The 25,532-nt window shown below is 41.4% G+C and overlaps 3 protein-coding genes across 5 annotated transcripts in view; 2 read left to right on the top strand and 1 right to left on the bottom strand.

Moving 5' to 3' along the window:
* Nucleotides 1-25,263, bottom strand: part of RB195_001193 (uncharacterized protein) — a gene marked incomplete at both ends in the record, with an annotated part of 58,888 nt that extends 33,625 nt beyond the window's left edge. For 2 of the 3 annotated variants that reach the window (XM_064197854.1, XM_064197853.1), the window contains 10 exons: nucleotides 686-738; nucleotides 12,027-12,123; nucleotides 12,188-12,278; nucleotides 12,358-12,451; nucleotides 12,511-12,570; nucleotides 15,911-16,056; nucleotides 16,141-16,230; nucleotides 24,226-24,344; nucleotides 24,887-25,042; nucleotides 25,152-25,263. In XM_064197854.1, the coding sequence (XP_064053733.1) occupies nucleotides 686-738; nucleotides 12,027-12,123; nucleotides 12,188-12,278; nucleotides 12,358-12,451; nucleotides 12,511-12,570; nucleotides 15,911-16,056; nucleotides 16,141-16,230; nucleotides 24,226-24,344; nucleotides 24,887-25,042; nucleotides 25,152-25,263 (1,018 nt within the window). Of the gene's footprint in view, nucleotides 1-685; nucleotides 739-12,026; nucleotides 12,124-12,187; nucleotides 12,279-12,357; nucleotides 12,452-12,510; nucleotides 12,571-15,910; nucleotides 16,057-16,140; nucleotides 16,231-24,225; nucleotides 24,345-24,886; nucleotides 25,043-25,151 lie in introns of those variants that run through there. The other variant, XM_064197852.1, reaches the window with a different exon arrangement.
* On the top strand, nucleotides 21,210-21,446 carry RB195_001194 (uncharacterized protein; the record flags this gene model as incomplete). Its single annotated transcript, XM_064197855.1, has 1 exon — nucleotides 21,210-21,446. The coding sequence occupies one exon, from the start codon at nucleotides 21,210-21,212 to the stop codon at nucleotides 21,444-21,446; it is 237 nt and encodes a 78-aa protein (XP_064053735.1).
* RB195_001192 (uncharacterized protein) lies at nucleotides 25,128-25,526 on the top strand (the record flags this gene model as incomplete). Its single annotated transcript, XM_064197851.1, has 1 exon — nucleotides 25,128-25,526. One exon carries the CDS (start codon nucleotides 25,128-25,130, stop codon nucleotides 25,524-25,526), a length of 399 nt encoding a protein of 132 aa, XP_064053732.1.
* Nucleotides 25,527-25,532: the final 6 nt, after the last annotated feature.

The following is a 25,532-nucleotide window of genomic DNA, read 5'->3' as shown; positions in this document are numbered from 1 at the left end:
AGAATACTACTGTTAATACTACAAAAGTAGTGTTTCAAAAAAGTTTTACAGAAAACGAGAAGAAAAAGAGGATTGCAACAACGTCAGAAGATGCATTTACAACGAATCATGGCATGGAAATATGGATTAGGCAAAAACAATACTCAAATATTCCAATGACGTTGAAAATTTTCTGAATTTCCAATAATCTGATGAAAGCAATAGGCACCAAATAGATAAGATTCAGATTGAGTAAGTAAAGGGTGGAGAAGAACAGAGGCGGTAAAACTTGAAAAGAAGGGAAATCAATTTTCAAGTATTCATGAACAGCGCTCTCCGCTAACGAGGCAACTACATCTTCTGGAATTCGATTGGAATAAAGTACACCTGATATCAAATGTGTTCAAGCAAGTGTGCGCGACGCATCTCTCGCAACGCGCGCCCTCTAAGAAGAAGAAGAGCATCGCTCTCAAGCGGTTGAACATATTCGGTTCCAATGGACAATCAGGGACCACTGAAGCTCAATCTGAGGTTTGTAGTAAGCGAAAGATTATTTAAAATCCTTTCAACCACTCACTGAATCTTGAGTGTTTTTTTTTGAGATTTAGAAAAGGGAGTTCTCATCCTTTCAAGTCGCGCTGTAAGTTCAAATAATAAGGGGATGGATGGCTCGCTGAATGAAAACGATGAAAACTTGCCAGCTTACCGTGAATGGTGTTCTCTGCGATAGTAACCTCGTCGTGATCCGATGGTGATGGGCTGAAAAAAAAATAGAATGACGAAAAATTAAGGTTGCAACACTTTCGTAGTACTTTCATCAAGTGCTGACATAACCACGAACATAGGATTTCTGTGAAGTCGAATCTAAGATCTCGAGACGGAATATTATTAAGAATTCGAGAAGATCTGAGAAGAATCAATCACTTTATATTTATTATACTTAGCAGACTATATCCTGCTTGCGTTCAGTCACCCAAGTTTGAAGTATGGTTGGGTCAAAACGAAATGAAGCACAATGTAGTTGTGTGAGCAGCTGCGGTCGAAGCACCGTGGTGAAAAAGGCGGTAGGATTTCAGGTGGGACCACTGCGAACTACAGCGAGGAATGGTGTCAATAAATATCTCCTTTGGAGTCTTCCCGCAACGCTCCACCGCACCGCTTCGAGCGCAATCTCTTACGCAACTGCACCGTGCTTCAGGTCATTTTGACCCTAGTACACCACCGATCGTTGGGTGTCCCTGAGAGCTCCTGTCGGACGGACGAACAATTTTGAGTTTTACGCAATTTCCCACTTCCTGAGCAAAAACACACTGCTAGAGCAAAGTATAGCAATAGAAACAGAACCATGCATTATCTATTCATTTCGGCAACTCAGCAATCAAAAAATTACAAAATTAGAAAAGAAGAACAACAAAATCTGTCCACTAAAAAACGAAATGGTGGATGGATCTGATTTGAGGGTTTTAGGAAAGGTGAGAATAACAAATAGGCCTACCAATTTTTATCCACACTTCTCTGGATGAGAACTGTGAGGTTACTTTGCATAACGGAACGCAGCTTTGGAAACAAAATGAATCCAAAGAGACAGAAAAAACGCAGAAACACAAGAAATAGGAATGAAGAAAATAATGAAGGAATCATTGCTAGTGAACTTTTACGCTTACACTATTCCTAGCTTCGAACACTCAATTGAAGTACTACCTGCCTGGATAATTCTGAAAATCATTCGGAAATTTTCACTGAAGGGAGAAACCGAGAGAGTGTGCTTTGCCTAATAAGAACTGCATAGATCTCATTGAAACGAATAAAAATCAGCATTTATGGCGGATGTCGCCATTATTCTCCACAAATAAATAACAACAAGGATAGGAGACGCGGATAACTGACGCTTTTTCATTGAGCCACGGAAAAACAGTACACATTCATTCAACCGAGATTGACACGCAGAACAGGTTCTTCCGTTCCCGGTCCTGGCAGTTGGTCCGCTTTCCTCCTATGAGTGCTGTATGTTTCGTGGGATCCTAATCTGTTGAGAACTCAAAGGTTGAGTCGCTTACTTTGGCGCATCATATTTATAGTTTTGACCTCACTGCCAATAACATAGTTGTCCAAAACGAAAAAAAGGTCCACTCATCATTATTTTTGGTCTTTTTTGTTTATTCCGTCTTTTTTGTTTCTTTTTAACTCTAGTTCTTTCTTTCTGGTTTTTTTCTAGTAATTTTCCTTGATTTCTTCTAACTTTAGTTATGTCGATTACTTCACAGAACGGAACTTCATTATGATATGATCAATTTAGTTTTCAGGGTCCCACAGAACAATGTGAGCTAAACAGTGTACGATGACTAAACATCTAATAAGAAAAGAAAAAACGTCTTGTGAAAGCCTTAAAAACGTCCTCTTAGGTTAGGAAAGTGGAAAATACAAATATACTTACATATTATACAGTACATACCGCAGTGTATGTGAGTATACTTAACACAATCACCAAACAGAGGGCAGTTTTTGAGGCATCGAATTTGGTTGATTGGAAGAGAAACCAAAACGTTATGGTTCAGAGGATAAAGAATAAAGTCACTGGCGTATCAATCCACTTGGGATGCGCCAACGCGTTTTACTGGAATTCGTAATCGTTGAGGTTGTGGAACGCGTGTTGGCCTATACAATGACTTGCGGGGGCCAGCCGATGGTCAAGTCAGTGTTTTTATCCTCTCAGATAAGTCTGGCACCAATTTATCGACCTCGCAGGGATGAAAGGCTTGGTGAGCACTAGGGCGGATTCGAACCCTCCACCGTGTGGCTACAACGGACCTCTAACCGACTGCGCCACACGGCACTAGGGCGGATTCGAACCCTTGACCGTGTGGCTACAATGGACCTCTAACCGACTGCCCCACACCCGCCCCTAACTGGTTTACAGAGATAAAATAGGTACATATTTCCAACTCCAGAACAAGTTTAACTGGTGTTGAATTTATATTTGAATTTAGGAAAATATCGTGAAAAGTTATAAAAATTTACAACAGATCTGTGACAAATTTAAAATCCACTCAGGGTATCTCTACATTTTTGGGTATTTGCCTGATTTTGCCCGCTTTCCTGAGAATCTCAGAGCCGAACTGGAGAAAATCCTCAAGTAATGGCTAATCAAAGGGATGCGACGGGATTTCTGCCGCCTCCAAAGGATCACACATTGTGAAAAGTTTACGGGCGACATGTGTAAGAACGGCAGCAGCACGGAGTGAGCAAGCAGAAGAATCCAACAGCCAGGAACATCGACCCAGCCGAAGTACACAAATTGATTCGTATCAATGAAGAGAACTCTGGAGAAGCTGGACAGGTACAGCTCCGGGGAATATTATGCGGACGTGGCATGTACTTGAGGTGAAAGCAGGGCATCATTTTACAACGAAAAAAAAAGAATGGGTCATGGGAACCGACATTATCTGAGGACGAAGGTGAGAGGATGCGGGAACGCTCAAAAGATTTAGAGTTATGCACCAACGCCGTTTAGTCATTCATTATCAGTTTTTTTTTCACTAATTGTGGATAGAGATACTATAAAAAAAATTGATGGATCTTCACTAATAACCATAACTTTCAAAAAGGTCATGTTACATTTCGGCAGTCAGTTCATTTCCAGAAGTCAAAACAGAAAAATTTCACAACAAGAAAAAATTTCATTCAAATTTGAAGATTTAAATCAAAGAATTTTTTCGTGCAAATCGCTGCATTGCGGAAGAAATTGCGTCCTTTAAACCGATTACAGAGTTCCTCTGTATTTTCCTGTCCCTTTTTTCTTTGGTTCTGGGGTTTACCTTTGTCGATTTCGAGAAAAACTTGGAGGAAAGTCAATAGACTCTTTTTTCTTAGGTTCTCCAGGGGAGAGCACTTAAGGATGGAATATGAAAAGTTATTGTATGAGTGCTGCTATTTACTTGGGAGAAATACCAGCTCGTGATGCAAAAACGACGGCGTGCCTGATTTGCGTCGGGATTTGAAGGGAGTAGGATGTTTTGTTCTTCTTTAGGTGTTTCCGGGAAAAAACGAAAGAATAATTTCAGCAAAAAAAGTCCAGGCAATAAGTTAAAGGTATTAATTCCAAGCCGCTTACAGTCACTTGAAACAGTGTAGGTGTTTGGTGATCTCTGGTCCAAGATATTAAAATATTGACTAACGGATTAAAGTTGAGAGCTCACTCACAACCGGGCATGTAACTGTAGTCATTCATAGGAGGGATGAATCTGAGGGCAAACATTCAAAGATTCGAAGAAGATAAAGATTCATTCTTAAAAGGAATAAATGAATGGGAGACTGAATAGAAACAGGTTCAAAGTGAAGCAAATAGGGTGAATTCATTGATCAATATCAATCAATGTCACAGTAATTCAGTAGTACATCGGCTCATTCCCATGAAATAAGAGCGATATCAACGAAATGAAGCAAAAAATCGTTTGCATCTATTGCTAAGATTGGTGCACTGTTGTAGTCCGATTTATCTCTCGATTTGACAGTCAGCATCCTCAATTCCGTCAATCAGCTAGCATGAAAATTTTAAAAAAAACGAACTGAGAGTGGAGAAGAAGAGGACAAATCGTTAGGGAAAAACGGCGAGAACATTTCCAGTTCGCTTTCATACGCATCATTTCTTGGAAATCTCAAAGGGAAAGGAAAGAAAACGAAATGAGGAAAGGTTCACTAAGCGTATTTTGTCCTGTGAACAACCTTGGTCAACGCGCAGCCGCACTTTCGCGAGAGCTCTCTGGGCTCGAGCCTGGACATCGCGGATGCCACGTGTTCATGGGTTGTAAATTTTAGCCTTCGTCATTTCCGAACCTTTCAATGTTGATTGCATTCTCTTAATCTATAGATCATGTATAAGTAACTTTTTTCTTTCCACGAGACTCCACTGAGATGTGCCGGTCGCGACCGCCATGAAGGAAGGCGGAAGAAGGTGATCGCCGGTAGTGGATATGTACCGTGACAGAATAAAAAGAGTTCTCTGATCGAAAAAATGAAGAATTTTAAATCGCGCCTACTTACGCTGACTCATTCTGGACTTCCCATTATCTGGAACAAAGAGGAAAAAGGGTGTGTGGTGGAAGTGAAGGGCGCCTCGACAATGACACTACGGAGGCAGATCAAAACAAGAATCAAAGAATCCACAAAACAACTGCTTTACCGCCGTTTTAGATTTAAACGAAGCTCAAATGTTACTTCCACCTTTTCGTTGCATTCTAGTGAGATCTCAAATAACTAAAAGAACTATCCTGCATCTTCCACAAATTTAGCCCTACTTCTCTGTGTTGACAACGCTTTAGTGCGAGAATCGATGTTAAGCGGAAGTATATTCTGAAGGTTAGTTTAAAGGTTGAATCTCTGGAATATTTTAGGTTTTAGAGGTAACCAGATAGATGAGTTCCAGAAGTCCCACTTCAGCTATGAAAAATAGAAGAGCAGAGCAAACATTGTCGCCCAATCGACAGGTGTTGGTGTGGATCTTTACTACAATGGATAAACAACAAATAGATACAATTTCAGCAGAAAACCAACTATTCGTGGTATTAAAGATGTAATAAAGAGAAGGCCGACGTGAAAATGAACACTCCAAGGAACATCTCCTAGCACCGAAGTAGGATTGAGATCACTTGAACTGAGCTTCTTTTTGACAAACGTAGACAGCTACAGAAAAGTATCTCAAAAAAAAGTGAAAAATGAGAGGAAAGAGGAGAAGATGAAAGAAATGAAGAGTTGGCTGAGCAGTTTGTTGAAAAGAAAGCAAATGATCTGCAGGCCACTGCACAGTTTCACAAGCATTCAACGCATCACCGCCGCTACCTTGGGAATATCAGTGTTAAAGGATTGAGCACAGCCCTGGAATGCCCCTTGAGTGGTGATAATGATAATCATTCTAAATAGTAGGAGAACAACAGAATTAATTTCTAAATCTCCATGTTTCCAATGAAAAAGAAAAATGAAACTGTTCATATTTGCTGCTGCAGCGGCAGAAAGCAAAAAGTAGGGAAGAGTGGTGTAGTTGTGGACAAGAAACAGAGCGGCAAAACTCTCAATCGGTTACCTGTCGCGATGACATTCTGACTTTTTTCTACAAAAATACTTATTCGATTCCTTAGAAAAGAAAAATCGCGTTGTTAAATTTTTTTAGTTTTTTTCTAAGTGCAGCTAAGTTTGGATTTTTCGGAACGTACAAAGAAAGAAGCGAATCAGAAGAAAAGTGAGCGAAGAAATGGAGAGTTTTATTACGGTTCCAGGGTTCAGGATTCATATTAGATTTCAGAGGCGTGCAGACATTTCCCGTCCCTCAGCAGAATTTCCAATTCATTTGAATGTTAAATATGATAGCTAGAATTAAAATTATAACTGTAGATGTTACGGAGAGCATACGTGAACGATTATATTATAATGAAAAGAAACACTAAGAAAGAAAAGAGAAGAAAGCATGCAACATAAATCACAAAAATAACATTTTTTGCGTTCGGCTAGATCGTAAATAAGTGGTGCATCCAGGAATAACAAGCCCGAAACGCGGTCTTCTTTTTGTTAGTGTAAACACAAGTTGTGAGAGATCACGCACAACGATGTGATTGGAACAGTTGCCTCATTGCAATTGCACATTATAGCTGGAAAACATTCCATTCAGAGGAATTCCACGGTATCCGCGGGAGAAAAAAAAGTGGAAAATTTAGCGATTTGCACCTACGTGCGCACAAAACAATACACCGCCAGTGTTACCGATCAAACATTGCCACGAATAGCCATAAGAGCATTCAGCTGGGGGCCGGCCACCCCCAACAGCAGCTGACAGGGTTCAGCATTCAGGAAATATTCACTAAGATCGTGCTGATAATCACATCACCTCTTTCCTTAACGTGTCCAAAATCTTTGGCGTATTCGCTCTGGGATAGACAGAGACGTTGGGAAATTTCAGCCCAGATTCATCTATCAAAGTATCACTCACAGATCGAGGAGATAAAAATGAGAACCACCACTTACAGTTGACAACATCCTGTGATCTATTATTATCTGCTCAGACGTTATTACAAGGATCGGCTAGGATCGCCATTTGTCATCTGACTCTTTGTTTTTCTGGATCGGCCGCTTTCGAACGTTCAAATACTCGATCACCTTCAATCAACGTGAAATCTTGTCAGAAGAAATGTGGAAAAAACACGACCACGTCCCTTCTGCAGCTCGAGAAAAATAGAAATGGAAGTAAAGTAACAGCCACCTTGTAAACTTTATTATTTCCGCCCGCCAGAAGTTGTCTTTGAATCCTATGATTCAAAGGAACAGCTGCAATTTTCCGAAAGAGATAGAGTGGGAGAAAAAGAAGAGGATTGGAAAATTCTGGAAACACTAAGGCAAAGGTAGCTTCAGGAATCTTCCTTACCTAGTACTGAATCGTTAGTGTTAATTTCGAGCTTTTAATCGAATAGTCTTTTATAATTTTCTAACTACTTCAGATTCTTGACCATTTTTGAATATTCTGGATGTACATAAAGCAGATGAGCACTATAAGTACATGGAAAGTTACAAGTTGGATCACATCCGAATTCTACAACTGAAATGTTGCACATTAGCCACCATTTATTCATCATGAGTTCGAGTGCAAAAAGAAAAACACGATATATATGCTTTTGTACAAATGAGCAGTGGATGAGGGTAGATGAGGGAGAGTACGAACGGTAGCATTAAAAACTGTCGATTGCTGTTTGATTGTAAGTGAGATCGATTATCGTGGCATCACTCTCCACATGGATCGCAGTTTCAATTCACCGGACAGTTCCAGCTCCATTTATGCACAAATCATTCACAATTCTTCGCAATGTGACACCATTAATTTTTGTACTTCTGGCTTTCGCTCCGCTACTGCTTTTGACCGTCGTAGGTTTTCAGTGGACACCCAGTCAATCCGTAATTCACGTCATACCCATATTTATCCTTTTCTCAGATCACGTCCACTTTTCCCTGACTTTACGTCTGAGAATAATTCAAAGTGCTCATTGACCTCTTTGAAGATCTCCTCTTAAGGTCGAAGAAATAGCTTCAATAGCCAAAATTCAACACGGATCGAGATCTTTTGAGAAATTCCTATAGCGAAGAAGAAGAGAAGAAAACGTCAAGAAGTGAAATGTTCGTCGAAATTGTTTTGTGAGATGTCTCTTGTTTCTTTTCCGTCATATTCTTTTAACATTAACTTTACATCGACTGTTCCTTTTTTTTCCTCACTGACACTATGTAAGTGGAGCTGCTGTTCTGCTGTTCAAATACAATATGTTTGCAAAAACAGTCAAAATTCCATTTGAAGGCAATATATCACGAAACTGTCGTGGTATTAATACTCCAGGAAAAACATAGAGTTCGGATTGAAGGTTACAGAAACGAGCGTGGCCTCGCTCAATTCCCCCTAGTCGCCCTGAAAAAACGGCGTGGGAACTGCTTTAGTTCCTACGATTTACTTTAGAACGCGCACCCCTGTACACGCTTTGGTCCCTTCAGCTGCCTACGCATCAGTTTTAATTGAATGGAGCGGTGAGAAGACCTCATTACTCCTCGATCGTGCGATCGTGGACGGCGCGCTGCAACTGATTTTGAAGGAAGAACGCCGTCTTCCACGCCGTTTTTTAGTGATGATTAGGGAAGGATTAGCGGTGTCACGTCTGCTTTGCAGTCTACTGTACAACCTGAAGATCCACGTTCTTCCTGGAGTTTCCGCACCACGTCAATTTCGCCCGCTGTCCGCCGCTACGCTGCCTTGAAGCGTTGTTGGGAAAGATTTCAAATATGACAGGCTTGCCAGCAGAGTATTGGTTACATAAAAGTTGTCCTGTACTCCTACTGGAGGATTTCTTAGAAACATGTCAAATAATAGTAAGGAAACATCCAAACTACCAGAAACGAGGAGATGGAAGAAAAGACCATCTGACCACCGCTGTAGCTGCTTGGTTGGAGTGACAACATTACATACAGTACATAGTGCTATGCTCTTAATTACACAGGGAATTACTGCTATACTTTTTGGCATTTCTTGCCATTTGTGATACTTCTGATATTGGGATCAACCCCTGATGGGTGAGTGTAGCAACAGTGGCAACAGGATCCGCTGATACTGCACCATTGATGGTTCGAAACCACTCTGGGCCAACCTGGTCTTTCAAGTAATCAATGAGCTGATAAACAAGGAGAATTGTGTTTGGGAAGATAAAAACGCTGAATTGTTATATAGGCTCCAACCATCTTCGAAAGTGATCGTAAGGCCACACACGCGTTCATAAACCTCAAGCGATGCTGAATTGAGGTGGAACGCGGATCCCAAGCTTCTTAATGTCAAACACTTTATTTTTTCTCTCTTGCATCACTCACATCAGTTTTCATCTATAAGCGAACGAGTGCGTTTCTGTGATTTCAAAAATTGCACAACTATAGTGGGGTCAAAACGACCTGAACCACAGTGCCTTTGCGGCTGCGCTTGAAGCGGTGCAACGAAGCGCAACGATTAGAATTTAGGAGGACCCTTACTGACGCCGTTCGTAGCTGCAGTTCGCGGTGGTCCCATCTCATATTCCTAGCACTATCTTCACCGCGCTGCTTTGAGCGCAGTCGCAAACTTCACCGTGCATCATGCCGTTTCGATCCTACCACACTTGTTCTTAGAATACTGCAGCATCTATCACTGGGTCGGGTTCTAGGTCGCACGCATATAAGCTTTCTTAGCATCACTTCGGGTATTTCTCAAAAAAGAAACATGATGGAGCCTACACATAAAGCTTTATGCTGTTTTGGTAAATCTCAGATAAAATATGTCCCTAGAGTATGTGACAATGTACATAGACATCCACTGGAAGTGAGGACCATCGAATTCGATCAATTCACTGAGAATTTTCCTTTCCTTCAATTTTCCTATTTTCCATGGGATTTAAATATCCAGCCCTCTCTAGTCCCGAACAAAATTAACTCCTTATGATGCTAGCGCATCTCTTTTAATACTATTTATTGAGGAAGACGCGCAAAAACACTGGATTTCTGTTTTTTTTTTCATAAACCTAATTTTTGTTTTCCATTACTTCAAAGGTATTCACTGCTTTGAAAATAAATGTGATTAGTTTGCTAAATCATAAGCGCATCTGCATTTCTGGATAAATTGACGTTTTTGCACCAATTGTGACAAACATTAATCTCAACCCGACAAAGCTGGCAGCCCCGAACTGAGCCCCAGCCCAGCGTGATGTGCTAGAAAGAGGTGCGTAGGTTTCGAAATTAAATTTCATCAATGACATTGTTGATAAGATATTCATCCCGTTCGCATTCCTTCTTATTTAAAAAAAACTGACTACGTATTAATATTAATTCGCCAGCAAAAGGATAATGAATGAGGAATCTGGCATTGATCAATCAGCTTGGAGAGCGTCAACGCGTCCATTTCAATTTCGTTTGAGGCTTACGAACGCATGTCCAACCCCTACATTGGCTCGCGGGGCTACTCGTTATCTCAAATCAGTGTTCTTATCTTCAAAACACGTCTAATACCACTTCGTCGATTGCGAATAGATGAAAGGCTTGGTTGGTGCTGGGGGTTTTTGAACCGTCTATCGATTATGCAGTCACATCAGAACCTCTCACCGACTGCACTACACCTGCCCAACCCGCCTAGTCAATAATTGATTCTCTTTCATGGTTCAGGTTCAGGTTTGAAGCTGAGCCACTCATGTATCTGCTGGAAGAAATTTTAACAAACACAAATTTAGATTGGGTGCATCTCATACCGCTGTTGACTTCAGTACAGGTACAATAAGGAATGAAAGTAGGAAATTAAAAGTGTTGCAGCATGGAGAAGAAAAAAATTAAATTTGTTGCAGAATAAAATGAAAAGGATCCAAATTACTAAACATTTGCGTTGCAAAAAGATTCCAAAGTATGCGAGTTTGCAATCACACAATCACTAACTCACCAGTAACTGGTAGCTTAGTTTTTCTGTTGACCACTACAGTAGAATCGCTAATTCTCCGACAGAAGACGAAAAAGACGTGGATCCGCGTCTTTTTCGTCTTCTCTTAAAGTCTTGGCGACTCTACTCCATGTAAAACAGTATATCTCGTATCTCATTTTGCCCATTTTCTTCTTGCTGAGATCATTTCCGTACAGTAAAGTAAAAAATGAATAAAAGGTACACTAAAAAACATAGAGATTTGAACTTTATGAAATATTTTAATGTTTTCATAGGGTTGAAGGTTTTTTATAAGGTTTATATAAAGATAAAGGTGTAACATTCTTCTATTGCTGAAATGAAGCAAGCAATCGTTACTTGTAATCGAGGTTAATCTCAACATTTCAAAATCAAAATCGGTGAACCACCCCTTTTTTTTATACAAGCACCGCTTTCTCCTGTTATCCACGGAATGCCAACACTCGGAAATGATCCCAAAAACTGCAGCGATGAAAGTGATTTTTGAGTGTTTATTTAGGCGAAACCTGCACGTGACATTCCGCATGGAACCAACTTGTTTTCTTTTTCTCTTCTTTTTGCACATTCGTTACAAATGCAGTGCACTTTACAGAGACAAGACAAATGGTCGACTGCGGACCAAAAAGCACACTGACAGAATCTTCGTCTGTTGTAAGGTTAGAAATATCTACAGAAACTTTACGACATTCCTGAGGCTCTACGAATAATTTCATTTCCTCGCTTAGGTGAATCGTTTCTCTGCTAAAAATACTTGAAAGAAAGTTTCATTTCTATTTTCTTACTTTATTAACTAGTTGGACTTGTCAGCGAATGGATGAGCTGCGCAGTCTGCCGAGCTCATCCACGCTACGGATGTGGAAATCCATGTCCTAGTGCTATTTTAACCTCCATAGAAACAGATCTGAATTTTTTCTTGTTATCTGCTCAACAGTCATTATCACTCATAGAAAATAGAATAGAGAAATTCGCATTTTAAAAAGCATAGCTATGTTAACGACTCAGACTGCAAGTCATGAAGCGGAAAGCCAGGTGGGATGAGTTTTCCGGAGGGGGTAATTAAACGCACCTGGCCGATGTCATCGAACTGGTGGTGTTACTCCTACAACCAGCGAAGTCCGCTCCGACGCTATCGTAACCCGTAGTGCTTTCACTCGGAGCACCGTCTATTGAAAAAAAAAATCTATTTTGGGGATTGGATGCTGACAGCAGTAGAAAAAGAATACTCACTGTGAACCATGCCGAGTTGGATTTTTCTCTGCAATAGACGATCCGTTACACAGTTCTTTGCAATTTGTTCCTCAAAGAACCGTCGTTTAAGCTGAAAAGCAAACACTACGCAGAGCGTTTTCGGTGAAGATTTGACCACAGATATCAAATACCAAAGGGTAGAACCAAACCTTCGTATTACCGCCGCGTGCTGCTTCCAAATCTAGTCGAGTGTTTTTCATTTTTGTAAAACTTGGGCTATACTGTAAGTACGCTGCGGATGGGCTGTAAAAGTCAAGAACAACCATCATCTACAACTCATTGAAACGAAAATTAACAAGCACCTGAGAAACCTGTTATTGTCCTCCCTGGGACTCCTGATAGGGGTGCTACCGGCAGAACTTCTGTAAATCAGTGTATATTTGGGATGAACTTTTTAAAATGTATGATCCAAGAAAGGACATCACAGGAATTCCGTTTTTTTTTAGTTCTTAACATCTATAATTGAGAAGAGTCAAGAGATGATCCAGAACATTACAGCCTATACCACAGGAGAACTACTATGATGTTTCCAATTAGTTCCACATCGCTCCGAGTTTTTGAAGGCAGCGTATCACGTGATTGACGATCTTGGGATCTCTCCAATTTTTGTTTGTGATGTTTATATGCCTGCCTTATCTCATCCCGTATCCCCAACGATGCAACTTGTTACGAGTAGTGGAACGAAGCCATCTCCGGGAGGTTGTGTGAGGGACCTCATGCTGCTCATTCGTGGCATACAAGATGGAAAGAGGACGTTATGCAGCGACAGAACTGCAAACGTCTTATCGCGTAATAAGTTGCACTGTTAGGAAAATAAGACCAGTAAAGGTTGTTTACTGGATTACCACGAGGGGATTCACCGTCCTCACATTCTTACTCCTAAATCGCATCCCTTTTCAATTCATCGAAAAGTCTCCACATTGTTTTTTTTATTTCGTGACGCCCCGCCTCCAATGAGCTTTCTTCGGTATGCTTTTCCTGGACATTACCTCTTCCGGCGACAATATTGAGAAGGAGTTATGCTAGTTTCTAAGAATATCAGATCTATTGTATTAAGACACCCCAGAAAGAAAAGCTGAAATGGAAGAAATCTCCAAAAACTCATGCATCTCTCGAATAATACTTCCTTAGCAGCATACCTCTTGAGAAGACATGTTCTTTCAATTTCTACTACCGATTAGAATTGCCGCTTAAAGGGTGGAAAAATGTGAAACTCGCATCGATTTCGCTTTGTTAGGCCACATTCCCGAACATGGAAAATTCCTGCAAGAGCCTCATCTGGTGCGTGTCGCAATGAATCACCAAGTCGATCCCGACGACCGACCACCCCTGCGAAGCGCTATTTAACACTACATCATCTTACATGCGCCGGTTCCCTCAACAGCCAATCCACTGGTTTAATTGAATAGGATTCTGAGGAAACCTTGGTGGCAGCATCCCTACCTCGCAATTTCGTGGTAATCTGCGCTTAATCTATGAGGTTTTGCTAGGCCGAACTGATTCACAAATCATCTGTTTCAAAGGCATCTCATGCATCTCTCGAATAATACAGGACACGAATAATACACCACACCACGAATCTCACGTGATGTGGATTTCCGATGGTCAAAGACTATGCAAGATCGTAAATTGCAGAAACAGGTGGGATCCTGCACATTTCTTCCTAATCGCCGTAAAAAACGGCCAGGAAGATGCGGCTACGAGCGCTCCAAGCGCTATTTTCTGCGACGAGTTCGATTGGAGCGCGGCAGCCTTGTGCATGCGCCGCATCTTTCGGACCGTTTTTTAAGGCAATTAGGAAGAAGTGCAGGGAATCACCCCCGTCTCCATAAACCGTATCCGAATACTCCACCTGAAATTCGTAACACCTCAGATACTTGGGGTGATGCCTTTGAGCAGCGTGAACTAGTGAGACACGGCCGCTTTCTTTCTTTCGTTCGCATTTACCAGTAATTAGTATTTTGAAGAAAAAAAAAACAGTTCTCGCAAGAAATCCCATCAATTAAACATTTTCGTTCTCTTGTATTCCAGAATTAGAACTGATATCAGCATTCATCGTGAGAATTCAGAGAAGTTAAAATCTTCATGAAGTGATTGTGAAGTGTAAAAGCTACGTTACATCTTCCAGAGATGGACAACACTATTTAATGGAATCACCCAAATTTGAGAAGAGAAACTAGAAGACGGAGCTGGCAAAAGACATTGTAGTAAAAGCTTCTCATGTTTCTCCAAATATTTATCGGACGGCATTTTAATTTGAGTTTAGTTTAGGAAAAGTGTGAAAAAGCATAAAAATGTGGTGGGTATAATTAGAGAAAGTATATTTCTATAGAAACACTGTAAACTCAGTTCCCACTAAAGGTGCCATTAAAACAAGTACGGAATAAATTAATTTGAGGCAAAACCATAACGGAATCAAAGACACCCGTTCTAGAAAGTTCCCGTTAAAGCTAACACAGACCTCCTGCGATGCAGTTCTACTATAATACAATTATCTGATACAATCAAACTGAGAATGAGGTTTAGTGGTTCTCTGGAGTATTTTTTTTGTGGATTGTAGATTTTGGCAGCACATTTTTATGGTATTTCATTTCGGCTTTACCTGATCTGTTGCACCAGTTGCACCGAAGCAGTTCTTCGTTAATTTGTTGATCCGTTAAAGAAGCAAAACTGTGAGCTATAATTGTGCTGTGCGAATAAACAAATTCCTGGTTGAAAATGGAAAAGGTGCTCAAACTGCCAAAACTCTTGTAAGTGATGTTTTAAGGAGATCTGACCGCTCAAAAACACGAATGCCGAGAGATTTGTGAACTCGAAAATCCCAGTATCAGCCAAGCAATACATTGCACAAAAGGATACGCATACTCAAGTTCAAATCGTTTAAATTGAACTACAATTAGCATTTAATTTACGAAACATGGGGGATAATGGCCTGTGATGTAAGTAAGCGTGGTCCCACTTCGAACTTGCAATATTCCAAAGACTGCTAGCGGAAATAATCTTCGGATTTGGTTTAAAATTCGGGTTTCCTTCTTGAATTCTTTTTTCCTCTATAATTTCAAGTAATAATGCGCACTCAAACTTTTAAATTAAATTACATGTCCAATAACGCCCATAAATTAGAGGTAGTTAGAAAAGGATATGTGGAAGATCACCAAGGCAGCGACAACACTTGAGACGAACGACGACGTACTTCAAAGCTCGGACGTACGGCAAGCTGACAGGAAGAGAGAAGAAGCCAACAGATGACGGATGCACGCCTTTACAGATGTGCTTCAAATTGCTAGCGCCAAGAAAAAAGCCATAAGCCTTCACAAAAAAGCCTCCACCTATTTGTTTCTTTATTGAATGACTGCCAAGAATAAATGAGTTGCGAATTTAGTGTAAAGTCGTGGGAAAAATGATCAGTTTTATGAAGAAAACCTTCCAAAATCCAAGGCAATGGTCACTCCTTCCTGAGCACGGTGAATATTACAACTTAACAGGTGTTCGGACGTATGCACATAGTCAGCGGCGAATGCGTTCAACCGCATGAGCGCAACGCATCCCCCGCAACGAGCTCTTTCTCTGCTTGACGCAATTCATCATTTCTTTCTCTTTCCTTAGTCGAAAGTGTACTCACCCACTCAAACACATTTAAGGCCATCATGATTTCGTCACTTATAGTATGTACAGGGTCAAAACGTAGCAAAATAGCATTACTTGGCAATCCCAAGTCGCAACTTCCCCTCTGCTTTCTGGATAAGAGAGTGAGCTTGCTTGCACGTGAAGACGGGGATATTATTCACAGAGTATAGCACGTCTCCTGGTTTCAGTCCCTCTCGTGCTGCACGACCGTTCGTCAAAATCTTCAAAGAAAAGTTGAAACTTTATCAGGTGTGGCTCACATGGAAGAAAAATAAAACAAACCAAAGAAGAACCTCTGCACCTACCTTTGCGATTACGGGGCGGAGTTCCTGATCGCTGCCGAGACGCATGCCCCATGGTGGACCGCCCAGGAGAGTCAAATAGACAGGCATCAACTGCAAAAACCGCGGGATGGAAACTGCAAGGCAAGTTGTACTGAAATGAAATTCCCTTCAGGTATGAAACATCGATCGCAGATAAGGTTTTGAGTCACAGCGAAAATCCTTGAGTAATTCGACAGTGAAGTTATGATAGTACAGTTAATTTTTTTGTGCACATCAACAAGGAAACACTACCAGAAGAGGATCGGAACCATATCGAAATGTTAGCTCGTGCTGCCGCTGATGTTTGTCCTGAGCGTTCGAATTATATTCAAAAAAAAAGAAACCGTAGAAGTTTGTGTAACCATAGACGCGAGCTTTGAAGTAGTTGTAGTTTTGGTCCGGAAAGAGCTTTCTAGAAATTCTGTTTGGTTTTGTTAAGCTGATTTCACCAATTTTACATGCTCTTTCGTCCTGATTTTTTTAAACCTGTTCTTCTCGCAAATTGTACAGAAGAATCACAGTGGAAGGATGACCGTAACCTCATTTTGAACTCTTTGAAATTCAAGAATAGAAGGTAAGAATTTAATTAGACCCTCCACTTTGTATCTTTGTAAAAATTTATCTAAGTTGAGGGCTTCTATTGTAATTACCTAGTAGATTCAATGTATTGTACCCATGGTACAGTACTGAGTGAGCACCGGGTTGGTAAATGAAAATACCGTTTGGTAGTAGGTTAAAACGTACTAATGCAAATAAAACACACAAAGACGATGTGGGAGTACGTCTTTTTCAGAATACAAGACTTTACTAGTAGCTGCACAAGTAAAGTGGGGTAGGCACAAACTCTGATTCCCGTTGAAATACCGGTGCCGGTCATGAAGTGGAGATGGAGAGGAAACGGCGAAATAAGAGCAAGCATTACCAAGTTTTCATCCAGAGGTTTTCAGAAGCAATAGATCACAGTTTGCCCAAAATAAGCTAATGTTTGAAAATGAATGGAATCGGATTGAAACAGAAGAAATAGTGATAGATACTGGAAAAGTATGATAGATACTGGAAAGTCCTAGGTTAAAGCAGAAGCGAAGCTGTTGGTATTACGGTGTGATATATGGGAAGAGCACTGGTTATAGGCGGTGAGATTAGAACCCAATAAAAATATAATTAAGGTAATAATACTATAGTTAAGGTTTCAAAAAATCCATGTATTAAAATACAATATATTTCTGGTGCAGCTATCATGAAAGCTACGAGCAGACCGCCGCTACAACTAATGAAGAGCCGCTGGCGACGTCCGTGCTGTCGGCAGCATGTCGATAGCACCCATAATGTGTGGAATAAATATCGCCGATTCAACATCGGACATTAGCGAACATTGCAGAAGTTTTGATGGATACGTGAAACTTTCATACGCATCGATGAGAACTATGTTGGAACCAAAAAAGAACAGTTGAGCAACATATGGGCTGCGCAACTGCGACATATGCACGAGAGTCCTCCCATCGAACAACCGAGTGAATCCAGAACTGGGCACAAAGGACGAAAATTGTTTGTGTGTAAGCTGCGAACGTTGCAGAGGAACGCAATTCGTGTGAGCAGTGAGCTAATTTTTTCTCGTGCCGACGAAATGGCAGCTGACCTGATCGAAGAAATCGCCGAAAAAAATCAATCAATAGTTCGAAGTCTCGCTTTTCCAGATGCAGCCGACAAATGAACCGTTAGAACGAGTGCCCTTCGGTTATGACACAAAGAACGCCTCAGAAAGTGGTGGTCATTCAGAAGAAGCACTTTCTTGCACACAAGATCCTTTAAATACTCTCGCACAGGATCTCATGGAAATTTACAAAAATTTCGGATTTCGTTCTGAAAGATATTCGCGCTCAGGTGTTCTTCCTCAGAAGTCAGCAAGTTCATTTTTTTCATATTCTCAGTTGTTAACGTTTTGCAACTCAGAAAAACGCAGTACAAAGAAGTCAGAAATGACGACCTGTAGTCAAGCAAAAAACAGCCACAGGCATGCGTCAAAGAAAATCTATTAGGAGTCCTTTGTCAGCTAAAAGAACGTTTCGAAGAAGTTGGACAGGAGTCCCCGGAATGAGAATAATACTGCACTATTGCTGAGATGTGGAGAGATGTGACGGAAATTCCTTAAACTAGGAATGAGTAGCATCGAAAATCAAGAACAAGGCTTAGCCACTAATCCCTGGATTGTCCTCGTTGGAATTCCGCTCTTAACGAAAGGACATCCCAAAAGCAAGCGGAAACTATGAGTTTGCCTATTAGAACAGAAACTTTGCAGATTTTCTATCTATTCTTTGCTCCTAATCCTCTCTTTGTTCTCGTTCACTCTTCAATTCAAACTCATTGCATGGATGTAAAGGAATGGCAACGACTGGAGTACTACGGTGCGCTGCGGGTTTTCACACCTCATTGGATAAGATAAGATGGATGACTGCTGGGCAATCGTTTCCAGGAACGAACACAGACGTGGGTCGTGGAAAGAACACCTTCACTCCAATTTCCCTGCAACTCTGTTCGTTTCTTCCAATACCTTTTGCATGAGGAAACGAGCAATAATTCGAACTTTTTAGACTTTCTATTGAAAATTCGGATAGAGGATAGCCTTATTTGCTCCTTTAAACAAACCCGTTGACATTTAGGTCGTAGGGAAAAGTAGATTTTTTTTTGATTTTCATGTTTTTAATGGATTTTTTTTTCTGATTTTTTATGTCCTCGGATTTTTCGCCAACAAATTCACGAGCACTTCTAAAAATTCCAAAATGGATTCAATAATTCTGAACTTGTCACTGTCAAAAAAGGTCATGGAAAGAATGTCTTCCAGATAAATATTGTGTTCTGGAATACTCTCTTCTTTTACTTGGTGGAACGGATTTCTCCATAGTTTTAGTGCAAAACGTGTCCCTCTTTGTCTGCAAAAATTTCATAGGATCAGTAAGTTTCTAAAAATAAAGGGCTGTAATTTTGCAAGGGGTCATCATTTTTGATGAGAACTGTAAAAACTACAATCTGCAGCTGGACGCTACGGAAATCCAAGGATTCAAAGGGTACTGCATGCAATAGCACTATAGTTTTTACAGTATGTTTTTAAAATTTAGAGTTTCCTGTCCCGAAAAATATCATCTACAGCTCTGTAGAGAATTTTGCTATTTGACAACCATACGAATACTTCTACTAAGACCGTGACTCAAAGTATAACTCAATCCTTCAGTTGTAAGAAAACAACTGCGGAACATTTCCACAGAAAAAGAACGCTTACAACGCAACGACAGCCACAGAAAATTCCTGTCTTGTCGTACCAGTGAACCTTCTCGAAATTTATTGCAAGTTTCGCTCAGCTTGCACACACAACGTAAGTCAAATGCAACTGCAGCAACAATAGCAATATTTCACCGGTTCTAATGCAAATCCTGAGTTGGAAATGATAAGAGAAGTTGGAGACGTCTGCCCGTTAGTTGGAGTGTCATTTCTAAAGGTAAGAGCGATGTAAGTTCGTCGTGGGTTCTGCACTTGGGAGGAAGGGGTGGGTCTAGACAGAGCAAAAACGTTATGACTGTTTGTCTCGACGTTTTCGGCTGGTATGTTATGAGGAGATATAGTCACCAGATGTTAATGCGATTCGCTGATGATTCGCAGTTTAAAGTTACAGATGGGAAATGTGAAGTTTCGTTTTGGAAAAGTATTAATAAGATATGATATTTTTATTAGAATGATAAATATTTCCAGGAGAATTTTCACTGAAATTAAATCTCTGAAAACTTCCTAGGGTAAGAAAGCGACGTTTTCAAGAATTTTGTCTTTTGAATGTGATCAAATAGCTTCACGTCAATAATCCTGGTTCTGTCTTTTTGTCAAACACTAACCAGACGGCGTAGCGACAAGGTACTTTTTACCCACAAAGAGACTATGAATTCAACGCCTTCTCAACGGAAACTTGCAGTTTGCGCCCATTACACGAATCTAGAACCAAGTGTAATTCAAGCATTCACCAAATCATTTGTGAAAATCGGGAGCAAGGAGTCACAGAATAATTGGTAGAGCAAAGCAGTTACAACATAAGTTCGAGGAAATTCAAAGAGAAATGAGTCTCATTTAATGGGTGAAGAAAAAAATGTGCTCAATGATATCTATCCATGCAGCTTCTGCAGTCACAAGCAGCACATAAATCCAATTGTCTCCAAAAGTCTGCACGGCTGTTTTTTTTTTGTCCAGAAAAGCCAGAAAATTTTGTTATGCAAAAGTTTCTCTTTGCCTTCTGATGCAGTTACGGACTAAACAGAATAAAGAGAAGAGAGGGACAGAAATCAAAGGCCCACCAGCTTTTCCAGAAAAAGAAGCTTTTTAAAGCAGTTTGAATTTGGGCGCAAACCATTATTATGGCACTAGCGTTTTCTTTGAAAATGGCCTACGCCACCACCCTGGGACCCTAGCAGGCCATGCAGTGGGTCCGTTCGTTTACCTAACCTTGAGGTTCTCATGGTATTTGGATGTCCATGGGAATGGATGAACGTTTTTGCACTTCTTCATGTAGTAAATAGATAGTAAATAACTTTAAGTAATAAGAGTAAATATAGTAGTAACAGCTAGATGGAAATCTAGGTCACGTACTTCTATTACCAATACCAAAACAACTCTGTTGTAACGACAAAGTGAACCGGATCTTTTACCTCAATTCCCCATTATTGTCCTAAAAAAACGGCGTGGGAAATGGCCTTAGCAAACGAATTCTCCTACGAGGCAACCAGTAACGCGCCACTCCTGCGAGTGTCCCGCGAGGCGTAAGCGCCGCGTCCGGCAGCGGGTGAACTGTCAATGAGATGCTGGCGTTGTCTATCCCGTTAGCTCTCTACGTCCCTCACCCTGTTGAGATCCCTACACCGTCTATTTCGTAGTATGCTTCTTCTAAGATAGTTGACGACAGTTTCCAACTATCCGCCGGTCTTTTTTTTTGGGATCTTGATGGGCAGCATCATGGAAATAATTTATGATGAGTTGTCAGATACTTAATTTGTTCTGTGAAGTATTTGATCGGGATTATGCGCTTAGGCGATGGTGTCATCCCAAACCCAGTTGGAAGCATCACAGAAGCGCAACGTATCGCAAATTCTAACGGTTACACTGGTAATGTAGCGCGTAGGCCAGATCTAGGAACGCAACGAGAATATGCCACAGTGGTTGAGTCGAATAAGATCAATTTCGGCCTGCCCTTCACAACCGATGACTTGAGTAAGGCTATACGGGCTAGTCTGGTGAAATGCGGTCTCGAGGACTAAGTGAGAATTGTGGAAATACCTCCAACAATCCTCAAAAAGCAACTAGTTCGAAATGGAATGTACGATTGCTTCTGTCTCACTCCAGACTTTAATATGCCCATTCGGGAAGGAATGGGACTGCATGGTCTCTGGTGTAGTCTATCTAATTTCGTGCAAAACATGTGCGGACCAATACATCGGCGAAGCCGGGCAACCCCTTTGTGTTCGCATTAAAGAACATCTAAATGGGATGAAACAATCGAATGCAGCAACTCCCCTCGGAGCTCACCGCAGACAATGTCATGAAAACGTTCCTTTTTGCATAGCAGTCACGATCCTATCGTGCGAACCCGAAATTATAGCACGCAGAACTTTAGAAGCGTTGTGGATAAATGCAAGAGGTCCAAAAATGAATAGAAAGGAAGAGTGCTTAGCCGTGGCCAACGAGCTAGCTCTGTATCAAGACCCTTACGGGTTTTGATCTACGGGGTCGTATGCGGGTCGCATCCTAATTAGTATTGGCGGAGCGATAGCACCACGCGGATATCTGCTAACATCAAGGCAACGCGGCTACTTAAGTAGGCACAACGAATTATGCTCTGTTGGTTTTTGCTTCCGGGTGTAATATCCTAAGGGAAAGTTGTTCTGGATGAGGCAATTGAGAGGATATATTGCGAATGTTCTTACTTTCCACGCTCTGACGAAGTCGACAACGCCGAAACACCGCCATAATAAAGTTTTTAACAATCTTGGCTGTTGCTTAAATTTGACTATCGACAAGTTGTAGGGGTGGGTGTGGTGTAGCGGCTAGAGGTTCCGTTTCCTGTACGATCGATCGGAGGTTCGAGTCCGCTCTAGTGCTCACCAAGCCTTTCATCCCTCCGGGATCGATAAATTGGTACCAGACTTGTCTGGGAGGATAAAAGCACTGGCGTGATACATCGTTGTAGCAAATCATTGTATAGGCCAGTTACACGCTCGTAAACCTCAAACGATTTTGAATTGAAGTGAACGTGGGGCGCATCCCAAGCGGATTGATTAACGCCACACACCTTGTCCTATATCCTTTATCGACAAGTTGCAACATCACAGAATAATCAATGCTGACTGCACTCAGTAGTGCTCCACGTTTGGAACGACAGTAATGCCGCACGTTTGGAGTGGTGATAAAAAAACGAGCAAAAAAGCTTTTTTTAATACACGAACGTAGTGTTTAACACAGGCATTGAAAATAGGATCAGTTCTGTAGCGGTCATTATTCGCGGTGTAGTTTTCTGAAGTTTTCCATCACTCTGTTGGTCATCTCGGAAAGAACGGAGGGAATTTTCTCCCGGATAATCTTGTCAACAGTTTTGAGAGAACGAAGTTAATGTTTATAAACGTTGAATTATCCTCACGCTGAGAAATTGAAGTGTTTTAAAGCAGTCTACACTTTATCGTCTCGTCATTCCGGAATCACCGCGCTTCAAATCCCCCAGCGAACGTGAACAATGTGAGCTGCGCCTACATCCTCTTCGAATCAAAAACGTTGCGTCAGTACAATCAAATATGGACTGGTGCCCTAATATTTCGCAATACCGATTAGCGGCTACAGTAATACTTTACCACCAAAAACTAAAATCCCATACATGTACCACGCACTATACACCTGTCATAGTGCTATGGACAGGGACCGGTTTGCAATGTAGAGACTTCCGGTGAAGTTTACTTTGTTTTTTGTTCAATACCAAAAATTTGCTTGATTTGAGAGTCAAAACGACTTTCTTGTCGCGAGTACAACTCGGTTTATTTAAAGAATACCTCTACCATTAACACGGATATCAAGTGATTGGTGTATGATGAGAACTAGACGATCTGTCCGAACTACTTCTAATTTCCTTAAACCGCTTGAAGGCAGCATGTCACGAATTTGACAGCGTCGGGATCTCTCCACGAAGAGAAATGGGGTAGAGTGTAGTTCGTGACCACGTTCAATTCTACTATTGGTGCAGAAATAAGGCGTGGGAAACAGCTTTGGTTGCACCTCTTACGATATAACTTGTTACGCGATGAGAACGCGGGCAATCCCGCCGTTGTCCAACGCTCCTAATCCACTTGATATACTAAGCAGCAAAAGCTCCCCAGACGCATTGCAGACTACCATCGTTCTGCTAACCGTAGTGAGTTGCATTGTCGGAGACAGCAGTGCATCCAAAACTATTCCACAAGTATTTTCTGGACTACCAGGGGAAATTGGATGCGCTCTTATTCGGGATCTAAATCCCCACATCTACTTGCTTGGAGTTCCCTGCATTGTTAATTTTATGACACCCTGGTTTAAGTAATAATCTTCTTAAATGTGCGGAATTAGTTTGTCGCACTCTGTATTTGCATATTTTGTCTGGGATGTATTGAGAGTGTTGGAAATCAACTGCCGTTCCGCTACAAATTTGAACGACAAAAAGAGAATTTCTATGCCTTGAATCCCTGAACACTTCATAATCGAATTTCGGACTCACAGCGGGGCACGTGCACCACTCTGAATCGTATAGAAAAAACTCAGAACGTTAGATATTTCCAAATTTCGAAACCATCCATTGTTGTTTGTGAATAGCAATGCTTGATTTTGAAAGCTTCTCTCGCCGTGTTTTCGTGATCATGAATTGAACTATCCTGTTACGGATTTTGTTTCGTACCGCTGTGTTCCCTTCTAATGCCACATCCAGTATACTGTATTGTATTCATTTCACTATTGACGTTTGAAGCACTTTTGATTCACTGGAACTACCCATTTATAAAAGTGGTATGTGTAATTACCAACCTGAAATACCGCCAAGCTCTCAGACTTCTTCTGGTGCTCGCCTCGCTCGCCTTCACTAATAAAAATAATAGCACTTTCTGTACATTTTTGCAGCAGAACTAAAGCTCTTTTGCTGCTTTCTAAAAATATAACGATTGTAGGAAGACTCCTCTGTCTTCCTGCAAAAAGTGTTTTAATCAGGTTAAAGAATGTTCATACGTTACTTCACATCTTCATTCCTTCGTTACCGCTACAATGTCGAAGCACTTCTTGTCTTTTTTCCCAGCAGCTAACGTAGAATGAATGATATGCCAACATAAAAAGACGTGAACGTCATCATTACACTGATAAAGTTAAGGTTCCTAGGTCAGGTCACGTAAATCGCGAGTTTTTATTGAAGCAGCTATTTGCATGCATATAATTTCTAAAGAAAGCATCCCGCAAACATGTTTCAGGTAATGTAATGAGGAGTGGACATGCTATCTGGTGAGGCACTACGCGAGAAATCCGTCCCACTCTTTACTAATGGGGCGCACCGATTCGACTTTGTGAGACCTGTATCGCTGTGTCAAATTGCCTACTGACCCCCTACAGGACGGCTGACGGCATCGAAATCGTCCCATCCCACCTCATTACCTTCTGCCGCCGGCGCATTTAGCCGACTCTGTGGAGCCCGCCTCACCGTGAGTCACTGCATCCCGGCAGTGTCGCACTAGTGTGACGCCGTTTGACTGGTCCTTCTCGTCTCGCTTTCTGTCGTCGCTTCCGTCCTCCAACACAATCCCAGGATCCGTCTCCACCTCCGCCCAATAATCTCTGTTTTCACTCAGCTCATTCACTTAGATACTTAGACACTTACTTACTGAACGTGCGGGCCCAGCATCTCTTTCACTCGTTTCGGTCCCTCGTCATTGTCATCCAAGATGTTCTCAAGTATCGTGAGTGACGTTGACGAGGTCCTTGAGCCGTATCCAGTTGAGCTCTCAACTGGTCCATCCGTGCAGCAAACACGTCACCCCATCTCGTTGGTCGAACCCGGTCTCCCTCGAGATTTCGCATCTCTTGGGGTCCACTGTAGCGTTCTTTTAGTGCATCTATCGTCGATTCTTCTCATTATGCGACCGGCTCATCTATGCTTTGCTTTTGATATATATTCTGCTGGGTCGCGACGACGGGACATTCCTCTTAAGTCGGAGCTGCGAAGACCGGCTAAGTGTTCAGAAGAAAAGCTTAGCTTCAGAAGACATCTCTCAAAAGCTCTTTGGGTAGTAAGTAGCTTCCTAGACATGGCAGCAGTGTCTGCCCACGTCTCCGCTGCGTAACATGCA

This window comes from Necator americanus, chromosome IV (assembly GCF_031761385.1).
Source record: "Necator americanus strain Aroian chromosome IV, whole genome shotgun sequence".
In the NCBI taxonomy this organism is placed as follows: Eukaryota; Metazoa; Nematoda; class Chromadorea; order Rhabditida; family Ancylostomatidae; genus Necator; species Necator americanus.
Note: the sequence above shows the minus strand (reverse complement) of the source record. Positions and strands in the feature narration are given on the sequence as shown.